Raw genomic sequence first — 20320 nt, forward strand, 5'->3', positions numbered from 1 at the left:
GTAGAGTCACCACCGTTCTTAGGAATTGGTTCCAGAGCCTTGTGCGTAGTGAGCACACTGTCACTGGGCTACACCGCCAGCCGCAACTAGAATTCTTGAGAGATACTTGTGTTTTGAACATCTGAAGTATGCGCCAAATCTGGAGATGAGGAGTGGGACGAAACTTCAGTGTTCGTGTTTGCTCCTAAGGGTTCCTGCCATGCATAATCTTCATGTTCATACTGGCCTGTTTTCGAAGTGTGCAGGATCCAGGAAATGCTGATGTAGCTGAGGGCAAAGAGCTCCTCTCTCTCTGTTGCAGGTTTTCTGAAGGGGCTCTTTATAGCCTTGCCCTCTTTAAGGATGGATGCTTTTGGGGCAGTGTGTGTGTGTGTGTGTGTGTGTGTGTGTGTGTGTGTGTGCATGTGTACACACTTAACCATAGGTTTACCTACTGGATTCATGTCTGCTCTTTGCAAGGGCCAGGTTTTTTTTTTTGTTTTTTTTTTCAGTTTTTAATCACTTTTTTTTAAAGATTTATTTATTTATTATGGATACAGAAGAGGGCACCAGATCTCATTACAGATGGTTGTGAGCCACCATGTGGTTGCTGGGATTTGAACTCAGGACCTCTGAAAGAGCTGTCGATGCTCTTAACCTCTGAGCCATCTCTCCAGCCCCTTTTTTATTTTTTGCTTTTGGTAAATAAGAGTTTCTGTTCCTCAAGTCTGGGATTCAACGAAGATCTGTGAATGGTAAGAGGACTGCAGAATAAACCGTGCCTCAGCGCTGGAACAAACTGGAAGATTCATGCTCAGAACGCTAGTTGTCATTTATTAAGCCTTTATTAAACACCTCCCTGAAAGGCCCAGGAGGACATCAGGACCTTTAGTTAGGACTGAGATGTGAATGCAAGAACAGCACAGACCAAACTACCTGCTCATTAGTTCAAATCCAACATCATTTTCCACTGAACCAGAGTCTCGTGAGCTTGAAGTACTCTGGCTCATCACTCTTACAGCAACTGGAAACTCAGTTTTCAAAATTGCTTTTAAAGGCTAACAACCAGCTGGAAGGGCAGAAGAAATAACCTCTCTTCACACAGTAAGTCTACACAGACTGTCACAGAAAGCTCTTTGTATGGACGTCATCACCTGCTGAGAGACTGCCCCCGGCCCAGGGAAGAACACCCAAATAGCTTCTCCTTGGTTTCACCATATACTCCAGAGGTATGTGTGGGGTTTGTTTTTACATTTATACAGTTTACAAAGCTTGACCCATAAATAACACTTGTAAGATTAACAGGGCCCCAGTAACAAGTATGTACATAGCCCCACCATGCATACAGAGCCTTTTTTAATATTGAAGAAAAAAACAAAAAAACCAACTTTCCAACACTAAGCAATATAAATTGACTGTCTAAACTTATAAACCCTGACTAAAATACAAGCAATCATCTCATCCATAAATGCTGTTTCTGGTTCCCTAACGAATCTAGCAGGGCAATGTAACAAACATCTTGCGATTCAGGGATATAAAAATATCAGCTTTAAAATCTGAACTGTACAGTATATACATTAATATTTGCACCGTTAAATTAGGAATACACTTAGGTCTATGAAATACTACATATAAATAGCAAGGCCTTTCAATCTGTAGCTGGAAGTAATACAATGTGTTTAACCTGGCTAATAAGGGCTGAAGGGGGAACAAGTCGGCCTCACACAGTGGGACACACGGTGTTAGCTAGGTCGTCATGGTGACATGCATGCCTCACAACACGACACCACTCGGGACCTGAGCCAACCTGACTGGGTTAACAAGCACTATTGCTCACAAAGGTGGCTATCTGTCTTCTAAAATGCACACTCCATCCAATCACCTGGCGGCGGTTTCTGGAGCGTTCTCTTGGGGACTGGGGACCAAAGCAGCTGTAGTTTACCTGCCACAGGCACAGGACAGTGTGTTAATCTGGAACCACCCAGGAAGGACAATGGAAGAAGCCACCCCTTGCCTGTAACAATCTGACTGTAAACAGCAGAGGGCTCTCACTTCCATAGGCCGAGAAAGCACTTTACACTATCTTAGCAACTTTCCTACGGTGAAGAAAAGGTCAAAGTCCGGGTTAAGTGGCTAAGTTTTAAACAGATAATCCCCGCGTCTACTTGGTTAAGAGATAATACAGTTTTTACCCTTGTGTCCTTTTTTCTTCTTGGATTTGGTTGTCCTCTGACTAAACTGTGGGGCGGGCAGTGCAGAAGATGGACTAGAAAGGTCATCCGTGTAGTAGGTGAATCTCTGCGGCCGTGGCTGAGGGATGGGCTGTCCAAGAAAATACCCTTCTTCTTCCGAGTCGGAGGAGGACGTGGAGGACGAACCCCAGGAGTCATCGTCGTCCCCATAGAGCCCCAGGAACCTGTTCATTCCTGGGTTCTGCAGGGCGTAATCAGACGTGGCATGGGCATACTGGCCATAGAGATCGGCATTCTGCATGTATGCCTGGAGCTCCCGGGCGCCTTTATTCTGTATGAATTTCTCATAGTTATCAGGGGTGTACAGCCGAAGTCTGTCCTTGGGAGAGTACTTCCTTTCTGTGACCAGGTTCAGGGCGTTGTCAGACCGGGACTTTCTGCTCCTCCGATGGCGATGGTGGTGAGGCCTGGATCCCCTCTCTTCAAAGTGATACACCCGCCTCCGAGTCCTCTCACTCATCGGAGGCTGCCGGATTTCGATGTCATAGCTCCCGTTGTCGATGACGTCATCTGAAAATTTGACCTGCTGTGGTCTGGACTGAGACTTGGATCTTCTGAGCACTGGCAGATGTACTGGCTTTTCCTCAGGCATGATTTTTTCTGGACACAACTCTGAATTCAGACTTTTTAAGGACTCTGCACTCCTGTGCAGCATCGAGGAATTCAGGGTGCCCATGTTGCTCATTTTCTCACAATCGTCTGCCTCCATCTCCTCAAAGTTTTGGAGAGAGTATAGTGATGGTCTTGGCTTGCTTTCTCCATCCACTGAGGCCCCTGCAATAGAACCCAAGACATGACATGACTCACAAGTCCTAACATCCTCACACCTGCTAAATGTGGTATGGAAAAGCATCTCCAAGAAAGTTTCCTATTCAGTCATCTGATTCAAACACTAGTAGGGACAGCCAACGTGTACTGCTAACCCACTGAGAAGTATGATTTTTGTTAATGCTGCCAGGGAACCGGAAGACTGTTCTAACACAGTGTGCGAGCGAGCGAGCGAGCGGCACAAAGTAACTCCTAGTCACAGACAGACGCTCCGAAAGCCACGTGTTCTCATGGGAGCGTCAGTCAGACCCTTCAGAGGGTGCTGAGAGCAAAGATTTGCCAGCCCCAGGCCTGTCAGTCATTCTACTTCCGGACTGCTCTTATGTCTAAACGGAGATGGGTGGTCTCTGCTACAGTATGATTTACTCAAGTTTCTACGGATCTCGGACAGGGAGAGACTGGTAGGGGCCCTACTAGGCTCCCGTAAGGCTCGAACTCCCTCCTTTTTAAAACCTAGCTTCGCTTTCAACACCATTATTCCCAAGGACTATCAGCCTCTAGCATTTTTACTTCTTAGTTTTCAGCATTAGGGGTTGAACCAAAGGCCTTGCACACACCAACCGCCGCTTGTATTTCCAAGCTTCACCTCCAGCTCCTGCCTTTCACACTTCAAGTTCCACCCAGTTGTGCCCAGTTTGGGTGACAAGTTAGCCCAGTGCAGGGCCTGGCAGACTATCTGGCCACCATGCTTCCTCAGCTCTCCTTTACAGAAGGAGTCACGTCTGACGGGCCAGGAGCCAGGACGGAGCAGTGTGTCATCCTGCACAAGCCCCTTGGCGGCACCCAGCTCTCGGCCCTGTCTTGGCTCTGTTATAGCGATAGAATGGACTGGCTGCCGTTACTAGTTTGGGAGCTCGGTGCAGAAGCAGAGTGGCTGTGTCCTGAGCAAACACCCACATGAAATTCGCACGAACAGGCTGGTTTTTATACCAGTCTTCCCTTCAAAAACCTGGGTAACATCAGCCACTTGGCTGTCAAACAATCCGTTTCCTCCTATTTAAAAATTAATAGTATCTACTTTATATAGCTCAGGGTCATTTTAGCATAAAGTGTGGGTAAAGAATTTGCCTTAGCAACACCAAAGTACAATTTTATAATGGGGGGGGGAAAAACCACTTAAATTTTTTTTTTAAAGCTATCTCTTGCCACAGGGCGATCCAGGGATTTTTTTTTAAAACAGTTATAAATTTATAACTCACTCAGGCTAACTTTAGTATCTTAAAATTCATATAGTATAATCTAAATACAGAATCTCTAACCCATAATCCAGACACAGATGCTCTTATCCAAATCGGTTTTCTCCTGTCACAGAAGGCTATGTTCAGAATGTTATACATACGTTATCACCTCACAGACACGCCCCGCTGTACTGTCCTGTGACATTTCAATGCAACATCTTTGTTAGTCCAGAGCTTTAAATGACCCGCCCCCTACTGGCACTCAGTGGTAACTTGTTAATCAATCTTTTAAGTCTTCGCTTTTTTCAGGCACCCCACAATCCATCCCTGGATGACATACCTGTGATATTGGACAATGCCAAAGAATCCATAGAATCCCGGACACTCTGTTCTGGTTTCAAGTCAGACAGGCACTCCAGGGAATCTTCATACCATTGGGTTTGGTCATGGTTATACCCTGCAGCACCATGGTCCAGATCCAGCTCTTGCAGCCTTCGGCTGCTGGCAGGGCCCGGATGGCTGCCATAGGCAGAGTCACCTAGTCCGTCTTGGGACTGCGCCCAATACATATCAGACTGATACTTCTTACTGACGAGGCCCTGGTGATTCGGCTTCACCTCGGGCTTGTTTTTAACCACGTTGTCGGGCAGCCAGTGCTCACTGGCTCTAATGTCCACCTCACTGGGCTGCTGCTGGAAGAGGCTTTTATCACCGAACTTGAGGAGGAGCTGCGTCATATAATCTTCATGTTCAGCCCATTCTTCCGGGTCTTCGGAGGCCTCCTGATCTACTACTCTGCCTTTCCAGAACTCCTCGTTAGCAAAGCCTGCTCCCTGCCTAGAGAGACTCAAGTCATCCAGCTTCCGCGATAGGGTGTCATCAGCATTGCCATTAAGACCGGGAAACTTGTAGTTCAGAGCAGGAGACAAGAGGAGAGATTGTCTGCACTGGTCTGCAGAGCGACTGCTTCTGCCCATGCGCACACTTCTCCTAGAGTCTCTGGATCGGGCCGACTGGAATGCAGAGTCGGAAGAATCGGAGGCATGGATGTCTTCGCCAAGGCTGCAGGTCTTGGAGCAATAAATCTGACCTTGCTTTGGAAGGAAGGGGCATCCCAGCAAGGAGGCCTTACACTGAGCACAGGAAAAGCAGGCCTCTGTGGCATGCCAGTGTTGCCCATCATAGGTCATCTGTGCATGGTCCACACCTGTTTTCAAAGAGATAGGAAGACCCTTAGATGCTGCGGAAAGGTATGGGCCAGAGAGAACTTGTGGGTGATGGGAATATTATGGGCGTTGTTTGAAGGCAATGGCTCACTCTGTGGTCCAGGCCAGCTGTGGACCTGGGGTGGCTCTGAGCGCTGGACTGCGGTGCACCACACATCTGGTTGGGTGTTGTCCTGACTTTGTCAGTGGTGGGTTACATATGCTGTCAACCTTCCCTATTTGCAGATAGTGTATTTTTCAACTTATCTGTTCACAGGATTATTTGTAATCCCCAAACTGACGGCCATAACGTGGCCACTGACAGACATGCAGGTCGATGAAGATTTAAATTGACCAACACATGTTCCTCACTGAGGCCGTACAAAGGGATCCTTTGGTTTCACTTCCTGTGCTAGAGTCAAGTGTCCTGCATTTGATGTGTTAGTGCCATGACTTTTGCATTCCTGTGATTTTTTTTTTGTTTGTTTTGTTTGGTTTTTTTTTTTGGCTGTTGAAGATGCTTGAGGCATATGGTTGAACTGTCTAGTGCTTCTGCACACACGGCAGATACAAGCATTACATACGCTCTAACTGTGAGCCACAAGCTGCTGCCTGAGAGCTCATTGCTGCCAGCATATTTTCAATGGAAGGCTTTAACCGCAAACACACATGAAACAGATGTGTTAACGGACTGATTAAAAAAAAAAAAAAAAATAGTGTGACCAGGGCTTTCCTAGTATAGACAAGACCCTGGGTTTGACCCCTTCTCCCCAACCCCACTGGAAAAAGGAAAATCCCCAGAGGCTCATGGGAACTTTAACTGTGAACGTCCCCAGACTCACAGCTCAGTGTTGGCTGATTCTGCGTTCACCGCTGTGAATAATCAGAATGCAGTATTCATCTGACAATCACTGACGTGCCATGTGCTCCACTACGTGTAAATTATACCTTAATTTTCACAGACATTAACAAAGAGACACGACTGTGGGTAATCATAGCAGGCTGGGGCTGTGTGGCAGGGCAGACAGGAGGTGGGTGACAGCGACATTTACCAATATGCTCCCCACAGGTCTCACAGTACTCCGCGTAGAGGGACTCAAAGCAGCCACAGCAGAAGGGGCGGCCATCCTTCATGATGTACCTCTGGCCCCCCAGGACTGTCTCACACTCCAGGCAGCAGAAGTGTTTCATGTGCCAGTGGCGACCCTCGGCTTCTGTACACTCATCAGCAAAAATTATCTTTAAAAAGAAACATAAGACCGCAGGATGGAAAGGTCAGCATAAAATAAACAAACAAACAAACAAATCAATCAAGCAAGCAAGCAAGCATGTCTCAAAGACAAGCCTCCACTCTGCACGGCTGACACTGGCTCTCAAACCCTGAGCTCAAACACCCTGCTGCAGATGGCATCTTAGGGGTGCATTCTGTGGTGACATTCTTGTTCGAGGTGTCCTTCTGTGGCAGCTCAGACCCTCTAGGTCATCTGGTGAAAGGAGATGGTGAGGAGTGTGTGTGTGTGTGTGTGTGTGTGTGTGTGTCTATAAAATGGCCACGTTCTAACAGTGGAACAAGGCACATACCTCATGTCTGCCAACTGCACGGCCCTGGCATCTTGGGGTACATGGTGAGCATGTATAGCTGCCTGGACAAGACCCAGGAGTGAGGGGAGGAGAACAGTGTGCAGGCAGTGAGGCAGCTAGCTGCAGGAAATGGAAGAGAAAGCTCACAGCGGAGTAGCAAGAGGTAAAGCGTGAAGACTGACGCACTGACAGGGTGCCCAGAGGCCCCCAAGCCCAGCGTGCAGAAGCTCTTGCTCCTGGGACTTAGCGATGGGAGACCAGTTGGGTTGGTGGACAAAGCTGAGTGACAGGGTGCAGGCTGTGAAGGGCCGATGTGAATGCTTACAAATCAGAACAGTGTCAAGAGAAACAGAGCATGCTCCTGGTCAAGGCGGAAGTCCAGGCCCAGCTGTCCTTGCTTGTTTGCTTCCAAAGCCTTAAACTGCAAGCTCTGGATTTTTACAAAGAAACGTGGACAAAGAAACCAATAGCTTCAAGTTGAAGGGGGCCTTTGATGCGGAAGGTTAACTTGTTCTAGTATGTTCTTTAATTGCTTTAATTTTCTACAGCTAATTTCTCTGTTAAGTTAAATCCTTATCAGATCATCAACGGCTTCAACAAGTAATCGTTCTTTTCTACTTGTCTGGTTTGTGCTGCCTGGAAGAGTATATCGCTCTGTATATTTGGTTTTGGGGAACAGGGTTTCTCTGTGGAGCCTTGAGTTCAGGCTGGTCTGGAACTCAAAGATCTGCCTGCCTCTGCCTCCTGAGTGTTGGGATCAAAGGCGTGCACCACCATACCCAGTGAACGTATGGCTTTCTCACCATAGATGGTCAGACCCACTGACTTTGGTTATATTGTGCTTACACTCTTGGTGTTCACCATACATGTAAGAAAAAAAAAAAAAAGAGTCATACTGTTACAAAACATGTATTGTTTTATAATATGTGTGTCTCTATATAGATAGCCACAGATAGAAGTGGGCTTTATTCAGTATTTTCGTTTCATTGACAAAGATCTGTCTACAAGAATATAAACTGGCAGTGTTGAAAAGAGAAACTAAAAGTTTGCTTAAGCCTGAAAGAACATTTCTTCATGGGAGGTGGAATTCACTGTCACGTGTTTGTTCCCGAGGCCCATTTTGGTGGCATAACCTGGCAGAGCACACACTAGCAGCCAAGTAACTTTTGGTCTATGTATGTTTTACCGGAAACAAGTGTCTGTGGAGTGAGCACAGAGCCACAGTGAGGCTGGGATTGTGTAAGCCGTTGTGTAGGAAATGCCTCGTGACACGGCGGCCACCTGCACATTAAGGACTTCACAGTCTTTAGATTTCATTATAGAAATACATATGTGGATGCATAACCTGAAACCTTTCTGTCCCAGACTGAAGAGACCGAAGAAGACACAAGGAGGAACCGTAACTTCAGGGAATCCCATAATGTCCTTTTCCTGTATGACTGCCTAGAGCCCTCAACTACACTCACTGATGGTTCCAAAAACAAAAACACAGGGATAGGCCCACCCTTGCAATACACAGCACGGTTAGGGAAGACCTTAACACCAGGGAGTGGGCGTGGGTGGGGGGGGGGGGAAAGGTAGACAGGGGCTGTCTAGAGTGTATTTCCAACTTCTTCATCACTTAAAGTTACTTTAAAAAGTATGGTGGGCTTCGAGGTGTGTGTCTATTATCCCAACACTTGGAAAGTGGAGGCAGGAGAATAGGAATTCCAAGTTCACTTCAGCCACATAGTAAGTTTGAGGCCTGCCTAGCCTTATGAGACAATTGAAAAATACCCAAACCTTCATATGTAATACAAAGAAATCCCTTTTACACTGTCGTCCAACCTATGCTATGCCCTTTCAGACCTTTGCTAACTGTATACAACATGCCTACTACATTGAGTTCTTTCTTTCCTGTATTAAACATAAAAAGACCATATTCTACATATTCTTCTGCAGTGTTTTCCTCCCTACATTTCATCGGAGACAGCATCCATGAGCAAGCAAAAACACCTGCTTGCCCTCTATTTATTAGCTACACAGAATTCCACTGTGAATGGACAACTTTATCTTAAAACTATCCACACAGAACAAAAGCAGGAGACACATATTTTGCTTAGTTGGGAACAGTGGAATATTGGCTATTGGCTTATTTTTTCCATCATTAAGGGATGTCCTTTTTTCGTTTTTTTACCTCATCACAGGCTGAGCATCGAGGTTTGAGCAGCTCTGCATGGTGCCTGCCACAGTGAATTTTTCCATCCTGATAGAAATAGATGAGGTCGACCAGTAGCTCATTACACGTGAAGCAGACAAAACAGGACGGATGCCAGCAGACTCCAGGACCTGCTCGGGAGGCAAACACTGCAACCTCCCCGCCGTTCATCTGCAATCCACACTAGAAGCAAAGATTGGGAATTAAAATGGTCCTCCCTTTCAATGACTGGATTTTCAGCTTTTCCTGCTTTGAGATACACTACGAGTTTTTTAGGATTAGCTTTAATTTCTGTCTCCTCCTGCTGCTGATGAAATGGCCATCCACCTTTAGAGCACACCTTCCACAGCCCCTCTTCCCAGCTCTGTCCAGTGTGACCGAGCCGATTTCCACTGTAGAGGCTTTCCTGTGGGGTGCCTTTCCTCCTGAGAGCCATTAGTAAAGGATAAAAATGTCTTCCTTCTATCAGTACGTTTTAAATACAAGGTTCCCGCCCCGCAAGGCAGAGTGCCAATCAAACAGACGTGACAACTCTTGTCACACAGCAGTGCGGACAAGAAGTAAGAATTGTTATCCAATTGGTTTTGTTTTCTTTTCTTCAGGAGTTTTTATAAGGGTGTGCATCCTCGTCAGCCATCAGCTCCCCTCTGGGTCACCCCATCCACACCACTCCCACCCACCTTCTTCTGCTCACTCTAGAACGGCCTACCTGCTCACACACGGCGTGCATCACTGCTCTGGACAAGAGTTTGATGGTCCCTCTTCCGAGAGCTTCTTTCTTCCTCTGTGCACTGAACACCTGCAGCTCCTTTTTCTCCTCTTCACTTAAAGACTGGCAGTACCTCACCTTCGCGAGAAAGAGAACAGAAGTGTGTGTGTGTGTGGGGGGGGGCTGTCCTCACCATTCATTCATTCTTCAGTCCCCGGGTTTCAAAAGGTACAATAGTAAACCTCGCCGCACCGCCTCAAACCCCCCTCACTTATAATGTGGCGTGGCTGGGCGTGGTGGCTCACGATTTCAATCCCAGCACACATGAGGGGGGCCGAGACCTGTAGATCTCTAGGAGTTCGAAGCTAACCGGGTCTACATACTGACCTGTCTCAAAAAAAAAAATAAAGTAAAATGGACCTCAGTCTCTAGAAAAGGGACGCACAGTATCTGGCAGAACAGGCGGGGCTTACTGTTTTCTAACTGTGAACGAATTGCAGTCCTTATCAGCAAGAAAGATGGCGCCACCTTCCAGCCACCTTCCAGCGGAAGGTTGAAACTGGGTGACTGACTGGCACTTTTGCTCCCCATTCTACAGGCACTCAGGTCTACTCAGTCCTCAACTCCCCTGAAGTGCTCGCCCTGCACACAGAAGGAAAAGCCACGATTGGTGGGTGGCTGAAAACACTGTCAAAAACAACTTGTGTGAAGTGTCCCGCTGTGATACTCTTTTTCTCTAGTCTCCTAACAAACACTAAAACCCAAACCGGAAAAACCTATTCTTAAGGTAACGTTTGTTTTAACGTTTTAGGAAAGGCCAAGCCAGTGAAGAGCTGGCCCCTGGATGCGTACTATTTATTTTCTTTTTACTAATTGGCTCTCCTCCTGCTACCGTACCTCGTTATCATGCGGTGGCAATTGGTACAAAAGCTGTTTAATCCGGTGTTTCTCTCCAGGGCTGTTAACGTAAGGAACCTTTTCCTCTGGCAGGCAGGCAAAGTAGAGCTGGATCTGTGGGGTCAGCACAGGATGGATGCCATCAATACACAAAAGGAAGGTCCGGGGCGGCTGGTCCTCACCTTTCCCTCCTTACGGGGGGTTTGCCCCCCCTGCAGCTAATGAGGGGACCAGCTGAGCCAACTCAGCAGCGGTGTAAACCTGCATCTGCTAGCATCAACTAGCATCCAGCTGCTAAATTGCTCCTCAGGAATGCAATTTGTAGTGACAATTAAGGGCATCATAAATTATGCGCTATCAAAGGCACACAGTGAAGGTTCCTGTTCCCCAGTCTTGCAAAGGTCAGCTGAGGGATCAAGGGAGAATCCCTGGGTGAATTCTGTAAAAATGACCAACCACACAGGCTTGTGTGACGAATGTCTAGGATCCAGCCTCTCAGCAGACAGACTCAATTTTCTCTCTAAACTCGATGGCTCTCTCTAGCAACTGCTTTACAGGCTTTGCATGGGTGTTAGCTGTAGTATCCAGCTTCAGTTTTCCCAAGGAAGCAGGAGAAGGGCCACGCTGAGCTGGCCTCAGCTCACTTTGAAAGGGGAACGTCATTTTCAGGTTTCTATTGTCTTTCAGGAACATCCCTTGATGAACACTGCAAAGGATTCAGAAGGTCTCTGGAACCCTGGGACTCGTCTGCTGGCAGCCTTCTACAAACACCATCTAAGATTGTAAGGGATTCTCGCCAAAAGACAGTCTGGCAAAATCCCACTTCCCTAAGTGCTGCACCAGCATACTTTTGCTTGTCATTACCTTGCTGTTACCAGCCACTTAGGCACTGGGTCTTGAATGTGTAAGGATACCTTATCTCAAGGGGGTTTGCTCCCACCTTCTGAGAAAGGTAACTTGACAACCAGACACCAGGCTGGGACCTTCCATTTTGAAGGATAACTCTGCCTGTATAAGACCCACCAACAGTTTTTAATAACGTTATCCTAAGGATATTGGGAAATAATAGGCACACAGACTGTTCCCATCATGCCTAAAACAGCAATATAAAGGAAGTGCCACACTGGTGCTTTTCTAATCTCCGCTGTACTTATCAACACTGCATCCTCTTCACAGAGGAGCACTGGGGAGGACTGTCCAAGAGGTGCTCCTTTTATCTTCTTGTTCTTACTGGAGTTCTAAAACACGTCAGAGCTGGGCATAGTGGCCCACACTTTTAATTTCAGCACTTGCGAGGCAGAGGAAGGCAGATCTCTGTGAGTTCTGTGAGTCAAGCAGGACTACACAGTGTGACCCCATTTCAAAAGACACACCCCGCCTCTGCTCCCTCCCCATCAAAGAAAAAGAAATCCCAATCTCGTAAGTTCCTCTTCCTCCTTGAAGCGTGGGCACTAAAAAGCACACCCGTGGTACCGTGCATTTCATTAATTACAGCAGAAGCAGAGGAGCACTGTGGGGCGATGGGATCCATCTGACCAAGAAACCAAATCGGACTTTAGAAAGCAAATCCAGCCAAGGAAGAGCGGAAGTCCCTGGAAAGCAAAATCAAAGATGACAGCGGGGTTCCTACCTGCTCAGGCCTGAGGCCTGGGGGGACCCAGGCATACTCTTCCAGCGCACAGCCAGAATCATCGTCCGACGTGGAACTTCTCTGGCACCCGAAGGCCAGTTTGCTCATTTTGGGCTCCATCTCCAAAGGCATAATAATGAGGTTTAGAACCTGGCTGCTCGGTCACAGGACATCCAACAATGGCTGCTGTGGGGAAGATAGGAGAAACGAATGTAAAAACCCTCCTCTTCCAAGAGCTTTGCAGGTAATAGCTGTTTACATGTTGATGGGCCCAGAGAAAGGGATCAAATGCCTGGAGTCACTGGCAAGCCCCAGTGCCACTCAAACAATTAGGAAGTGATCCCTCTTAACCAGCTCAGAACCAAAGAAAAAAGGCCACCAAGCTAGTTCTCAGTTGCCTTTGAAAGATGCTTCTTGCTCATGATTTATTTGGCAAGTACTCAAGAAAACCGCTCTGCTGACTAATTTACCTACAAGTGAAATCCTGTGAGGGCTTAAGCATTTAGAAAGACATGTTGGGAACCGGGCTGTCTGCCTCGCCCACCATCAGCAACCCAGAAAGATGGCTGCAGGGACGCTGCTGTTTGGTCCCCCATAGTTCCTAAGCAAGTTTTCCACTCCAGGCAGTACTGACTGCAGAGAGTGGATCCCCTGGGCCAAACCACACATTGCAAATGTCTAATCCCTGGCACCAAACCTGATTTACACACAGATTAGGACCAGCAGCCATTCAGTGAATTCTCTTGACAAACAGTAAGGGGATACAGACTACCATGTCACAGTGAAGTCCAGCCTGGAGACTTGATGTTTAATCGCATTATCAGCCAACGTTTACTGAAAAGTTAGGCAATGCTCATTGAGTGTGGGATGGAACCAGCCCACAATTGGTCAGAGTGAGGTGTTAAATCTCACAATTAAAAAGCCACCCTCGGAAAAAGGACAATAAAGGGGTAGTAAGGTAGTGATCCTGACTCTGAGAAGTCAGCTTTGTTAGCACTGTGTAGTATCTCTGTCTTCTGGTTCTTAAAAATCATCCCTCACACAAGGCACTAAGAACAAAAACAAGAGCCTTTACCACTCCAATGTTCTTATAGATAATGATACGTAAATCAAAATCTATAAAGAACACTGTGATTGGTCCAACCCAGTCGCTGTGGAGGAGGGCTCAAGGACAGCAAACAGCTTGTACAGGACTAAAGCCAAAGTCAGAAAGCAGGAATTCTTCTGTCTTAGTAAATGTTCTCATGTGTTTACGCTTGAGGGAAAGGCTGAAATCCTCAACAATCCCAGCTCGAGGTGAAGTAATGTTTCAGCAATTCTCTCAATGCAACACTAAATACTTGGGGTGGGGTGGAGATTCACTTAAAATGTATGGCCATCAAAATTTAGTTTTCCTTTTATAAAGCAAGGACATGTTAAACGCCAGACTTTGAAGAGCTCACAAAGGGCAGAGCGCCTGTCTCCAGGCTGCAGTCATTCCTGAGGCAGAGATGGTGACTCAGCAGATAGTAAGCCAGCTAGTAAACTCCGCTTTCACCCACCCCAACACAAGGGAGGGGGGCCTCATTTCCGACAGCACCATCAGGAGGCTAGCACCTCCTAACCCAGCCTTTTCACACAGGTGCAGACCACTGCGTCCTAGGCAAGGCTCTCCAAACAGAGCCCCCTCCACCCCCTCAATAAAGGGGGATGGGTTAATGAAAGTCAGAAGCTGTCTTGGGTCTTTTCTCCTTTTGCCTTGGAAGACCCACCTCCATGTGCCAAAGGAAGAGGACTAGAGATTACGACTCTAATTAGTAACTCACAGGCTCTCTCCAGGAGAACTGATACTTTCAATGCAATTTAACCTGAAGTTTGAAATAGGAGCGTTTGCCTGTTTGCCAAACCTGGCTGGGAGCGGGTGGGGTGGGGTGGGAATCGCAGAAAATATTCAAAAGAACCTAAAAATTAAATGCTACTCTATCTTAGAAGGAGAAAATAAAACAAAAGAAACTATCAGTGATGACAAACCGTGTTTTTTTTTTCCTAGACTTGCTCAACAATGCCAAAGGTCTGAATACGCTTTCATGGCTGTACTCTCTGAAAATGTGGGGTGCATCGCCACACCGATGGAGGTGAATCTGTGAAATGTCACCATCTGCACTAGTTACTTGGATGAACCGGCCACTTCTTAAACTTCCAACTCTCACAGGGGCATTCCAGCCTTTCAACAGACTTCCCTGAAGACGACTTACTTTCTGACAACGTGAAGAGTTCACCTATCATAGAGAAACAACAGTCGTTCGATTTCATCCGAAGGGTGGCTTCGGGTCTGACCAGTAGAGTGGGTGGCCAGTTTACCTGCTACCTTTAGCTTTCTAGTATGTAAGTACGGTATGAAGGAGTGTGACCTGGGAGGCGTCTCACTCAACACCTGCTGAGCCTCAGGACCAGTTTGTCCAGGGGCATGAAGTTAAGGAGCCTTGGGGGCAGACCCGTCGGGGTGAGAACAAGCTGGATGTTGGTCGTGTTGGTATACTTTTTTTAGGGGTTATCATGGGAGTATTCCACACAACCTGAGCCATAGAAAGTGTGAACAGTTCCACACCCCTCTTTCTGGAAGACTAGCTAGCTATTTGCACCATTTAGAAAGAGCCACGCACACAGCCTTCTCAATCATCATATAACTGTCACGAGAACATCTGACCCAGGAGGTAAGAGTCATACTCTGGGAGGATGATCTGGTGTTTAGTGTTGGGGAAACTGAGTTCTGAAGTTCTGGGGCCTTTCAGGAATCTCCAAACGTCCCGAAGGCCAGGTTCTTTAAAAACAGCAACTGTGGGACCAGAGAGATGACTCAGTGGTTAAGAGCACTTGCTCTTTTTCTAGAAGAGAGCCTGAGTTTGGTCCCCACAACTGCCTGAGGTCACTTCAGTACACACCAAACTGCTTTCCTTCTAAAGATGGTTTAAGGCTACAAAAGACTTGGCAACCAGGAAAGAAGTCTCCAAATACACAGAATCAAAGTTACTACTGAGGTGTGCTACAGGAGGATGTTACTTTCACTGTGAATGAAACAACTTTCTTCTTGAAGCTGACAGGTGACATTTGGAATACGAACATGTTAATGACAAAGGAAGGCAGGGTGCCGTCCTGGGACACCACTTCTATTTTAGAGCTCGGGAGGGTCACCGCTTCCAGCAGCCTCAGAGGCAGCTTCTACCAGTTCCCACACTGATCCTGGGCGTGATCCACATCACGAGCGCACACAGGGCATATATGCTGTCTATGGAACAGGCTGAGCAACCACTCAGCTGCTAGTGTATGAAGGGCACCTGTCCCCAAGTCAGGGTCTGACCTCATTCACTCAGTGACACAATGGAGGGGTCTTCTCTTTCTCGATTTGTCTATTCCATTCACTGGTTCTTATGATTAAAGGTCACTGCTGATGGGTTTGGGGGAGGGGCACATCAAAAAGGAAGCCACTGGGGCTGGAGAGATGACTCAGTGATGAGGATCACATGTTACCCTTCCAAAGGACCCATGTTCAATTCCCAGCACCCACACGGTGGCTCACAACAGTCTTGTAACTCCGGTCCCAGAGAATCTGATGGTTTCCTCTGGCTTCCTCAGGAACCAGGCCCAGACATGATGTATAGACATACATGCAGGTGAAAAACCCACACACATAACTTTTTTTTTTTTTTTGGAGCTGAGGATCGAACCCAGGGCTTTGTGCTTGCTAGGCAAGCACTCTACCACTGAGCTAAATCCCCAACTCCACACATAACTTTTTAAAAACAAAATTAAAAAGGAGTCAGGTGGCATTCCATTAGGAGCCAGAATTTTAAGTAAATGTAGCCATGTGATAGGAATGGTTCCAAATTCTGTTATTATACATGTCCTTCATTTCCTGTGGCAGCCCGAGTGTGAATTAGAGGACTGAGCCTGTGGCTGGTGGCTTGTTTTCATTCTGAGCAGTGGAAAGTGCACAAGCTTCAGAATTCCAGAAACGGGAGATAGAATCCAGCTGGGTGACCTAGAAACACACACACCGTTCACCCAGACTGTGTAGACTGGGGTCATCCCAGCCCAAGGAGCTGGAGTCCGGAGTTCAGGCTCTGCCTTTGATGTTCCCACGCCTGTCAAGCTTTCTGCAGGTGTGTCCTCCCTGCAGCCAGGGGTCTTCCTTTGTTTGTTTGTTTTTCTTTGTTTTCCAGACAGGGTCTCACTGTGTAGGTCTGGCTGTCCTGGATCTCACTCTGTAGACAGGACTGACCTCGAACTCACAGACATCCACCTGCCTCTGGCTCCTGAGTGCTGGGATCAAAGGGATCTGTGGCAAAGCCTGGCTCACTGCCTTCCTGGTTTGATTCCCGCCAAGGTTGTTTGTTATTAAGTAGCTTTGCTCTTTTCCCACAACCAGTAACTTTGAAACCGTTAAAATCGGTTGCTTTCAATAGTCTGTAAATCAGACAAAGTTTGAAAGTACAAATTCAGCCAGGGCTACACAGAGAAACCCTGTCTCAAAACAAACAAACAAAAGTGAAAATTGTGTTTTACAGGGAGGGCCTGAATTCCTCCATCAGCACAGGAGATGCTGGTGGCATTCCGGATGTGAAGGTGTCAGTTAACTCAGCCAGAGAGCAGCTTTACTTTTGTTTTTATTTTTTTTCCTGTGCTGCTTTGGTCATTAGCCATCAGTTTATTTCCTATTCTACAGAGGACAACTAAGGGTTAGTGTTCTGACGGGCTTTGAGATGTAAAACCAGCCTTTACCTCTGCTTCTCTAAGTCGGTGGTTCTCAACCTTCCTAACCTCTGACCCCACCCCGACCTTAAAAGGATTTCCTTACTACATCACAACTGCCATTTTGCTACGTTATGAACCGTAATGTAAATATCTGACATGCAAACCCTGCCACAGGTTGACAGCAGCTCCTTTAGAGCGTTTTTTCTAAGTCTGTAAAGTCTATAAAGTTCCAGAAGCAGCAGCGGAGAAGATAATTTTCCTGGAGTACTGATTCTCCCAAGGAATGGTACTTGATCCGACTGCCAAGAACTGCACCTGCCAGCCTGGAGACTTTAACCTTGACACCACCGGGAATGACCAAAGGGTGTGTCCGCCCTTCTAAGAAGACAGGCATTGAAAACCCTGACCAGGAAAGAGGAAAAAGAGACCTGGGAGGGGTACCCGCTTCCTAAGGAAGCCCACACGGACAGGATGGCTTGGGAGAAGAAAGTCAAAGACACCAGGAGGGAAGGAAGATGAACCAAAGCTATAGTTTTGAGATCGTACAGTTGGGAGGTGAGAGGAGATCTCAGAAGGCAAGTCAGAGTCCCAGGGAGTCGGGACCTGCAGGAGGTTATAATTCTGTCAGCTCTGCCCTGGTTCCTGTCAGTCATCATGTTCTTGGACCAACTCTCCAAATCACACCCAAACTATGCAGACCTAAAGCAAACTGTTGAGGAGCTGGAGAGATGGCTCAGCGGTTAAGAGCACCGGCTGCTCTTCCGAGAGGACCCTGGGTTCAATTCCCAGCACCCCCATGACAGCTCACAACTATCTGTAACTCCGGTTGCAGGGGATCTTTAGCACCAGATAGGCATGTGGTGCACATGTATGTGCATCCAGGCTAAAAAACAAAACAAAACAAAACAAAAACCATATACATAAATGAATCTTTAAAACAACTACTAATGCTTCCATGAATATGATATCTAAGATCCTCCTTAATTGTTAATACATCCCAATAAAGTTCCACGGCAGCTGCTCGGTGAAGTGTAGGATCCTTATGAAACTCTTGATCACAGAACAGACAGTGATTTGTGAAGTCATTTGGGCTAAAATTCCCTAGGTGCCCCCTGCTGCTAAGTTCCACCTAGTGAGCCACAAACTTGGACAGCTTCTTTGTTAATCTGTTAGTTAGCAAGGCCTTCTTCCCTCAGGGAAGATGTCATCCCAGGTTCCTCATTCAAAATTACTCTAACAGGCTAAACATTCAGGTCAACTAAATGTAACCAGACACCAATGTGATAGTACAGAAGCCTGCATACTTCTGGTTTCAAAACACAAATTTATATACAGCTTTATGGATAGACACGTCCATTTATGACGTCCCTAACATGAACCCAGAGTGAGCAAAAGCGTTGGAATCAAAGTTTGAATTTCCCAGTAAACACACACAACGTTATAATTTCTTTAAAGTTTTCACACACCCCCAAGAATACTACCTGCCTGTGGCCTACTAGGGACAAAAGACACTTCTAACAGAACCCAAGTCAGCTTCATTTGTAGTGGAAAACCAAGCCTAACAAAGATATCTATCAGGAGATTGCTAATGCAATTTTCCTTTGCTTAAAAGCACTTTACACCAGCAAACGGTGGCATTTGGGCATTTGCCAATGGGTATTTTCCAGGTAAATCTCCACCCAACTTGCCCATTTTCCCAGCTGTTATGTGTCGCCCGTTGCCAAAATACTACCCAGTTTTTCCAAGAGGGAACGTGGACCTCTTCGACAGCATTCTAACTCCACTCACAAATACATTCCAGGTCAGTAAGAGTCAGTCTGCTTAACAAAAGGAGGAAATCCCATGACAAGGCATGGTGCTTTGCCAGAGACACTTCTGGAGAGATCTACGCTTGCATGCTGTGGCCTGTGACGAATCACGCAAAGCCATGTCTACCAAGACCATCATTTTCCACAGTGGGAGACACATTTTCTCAAAACTGTGTTCCCGTCAATCTCTTACTGGCTTTTTTTTTTTTTTTTTTTTAAATTTCTATTTTCGGCGGCGGCCCAAGGAAACGGCGGCCAGACCTGACTCCAGTATACACACAGACTCGGGTTTCACCCCGTCACCTGTTGGCTCCAGAACAACATCCCCTTTGTGAAACTTACAGCGCTCGCGAAACGCGTTTTCCCGAGAAAACACTTCCCTAAGTACGCGCGACAAGGCTCGAGTTGTGAAAACAAACTCCGCACACCGCCTGCTTTATCCGCGTACGCATTAACGTGAGCCTTTAAAGACCGGCTAGGAGGAAGGATGTCCCCGTCTTCGGGGACGCGGCGGCGGGGAGGGCTGCGGGGCCACCCAGCCCCGGGGAACAGGCTCGGCCCTGCGCCCAGGCAGCGGCGGTGGCTCTGGCCGCAAGGGGGAGCCTCGTCCCGGTCTGCCCCACGCCCCGGGCTGCACGGTGGAGGCCAGCGCCCACGCCCGCGACCGGGTCCCCGCCGTCCCGTCCCCGCCGTCCCTGCCCCGCGCCCGCATCCGGCCAGCGCCCCGCGCTCCCGACCCGGTCCCCGCGCACAGGCCCGCAGCGCTCGGCGCCGCTCCGCGCACCAACCCCCGAGCTGGGCTCCGGCTCGCGGCCGCCGGTCGCGCCGCCTGCTTTCCAGGAACTGTCACGCTGACCGTCCTCTGGCAGGTGTCCACCGGGGCACCCGCCCGCCCGTACGGTATTCCTACGAAAGTTACCCAGACGCCGGAGCCCCGTGGCCAGCCGCGCTCCATTCCCGGTCGCACCGGACTGTGACCGGCGCGCTGCAGACGCCCCGATGGCTTCTGTAAACTTCCCCCGCCCGCAGGTGCACGCGCCGCCACAGGCGCGGGCGAGTGTGCGAGGGGGCGGTGCCCAGCCTCGAACTCAGGGCCCCACACGCTGAGCAGGCGCTCCCCCACGGCGCTACACCCCTAGCCTTACAGGGCGACAGCTTACACAAATCATCTCCACGCTGTCCATAACAATGCCAGCAAATGGCTCGTTTACCCCAGTTCTCACTTGGAAGGGCTCATTAACATACGAATTCTCCCCGCTTAAGACTTCCTTGCATTTAAAAGCAATTCCTGCGGCTCAGAGCCGGAGATTTATTTTTTAGCAGTA

General features: G+C 47.8%; 1 protein-coding gene across 3 annotated transcripts; it reads right to left on the reverse strand.

Annotated features, from left to right (window-relative positions):
* Positions 1-805: 805 nt before the first annotated feature.
* Prickle1 (prickle planar cell polarity protein 1) lies at positions 806-20049 on the reverse strand. 3 transcript variants are annotated; one of them, XM_036208473.1, is made up of 8 exons: positions 19915-20049; positions 12457-12642; positions 10827-10940; positions 9930-10067; positions 9200-9403; positions 6495-6681; positions 4578-5444; positions 806-3005 (listed from the first exon to the last, which is right to left on the reverse strand). In XM_036208473.1, the coding sequence occupies exons 2-8, from the start codon at positions 12586-12588 to the stop codon at positions 2149-2151; spliced, it is 2499 nt and encodes an 832-aa protein (XP_036064366.1). In that variant the 5' UTR covers positions 12589-12642; positions 19915-20049; the 3' UTR covers positions 806-2148. The 3 variants fall into 3 exon arrangements, with proteins under 3 accessions (XP_036064366.1, XP_036064368.1, XP_036064367.1); XM_036208475.1 differs by lacking the exon at positions 19915-20049 and adding an exon at positions 19784-19805; XM_036208474.1 differs by lacking the exon at positions 19915-20049 and adding an exon at positions 19338-19626.
* Positions 20050-20320: the final 271 nt, after the last annotated feature.

This window comes from Onychomys torridus, chromosome 16, assembly GCF_903995425.1.
Source record: "Onychomys torridus chromosome 16, mOncTor1.1, whole genome shotgun sequence".
NCBI classification, from domain to species: domain Eukaryota; kingdom Metazoa; phylum Chordata; class Mammalia; order Rodentia; family Cricetidae; genus Onychomys; species Onychomys torridus.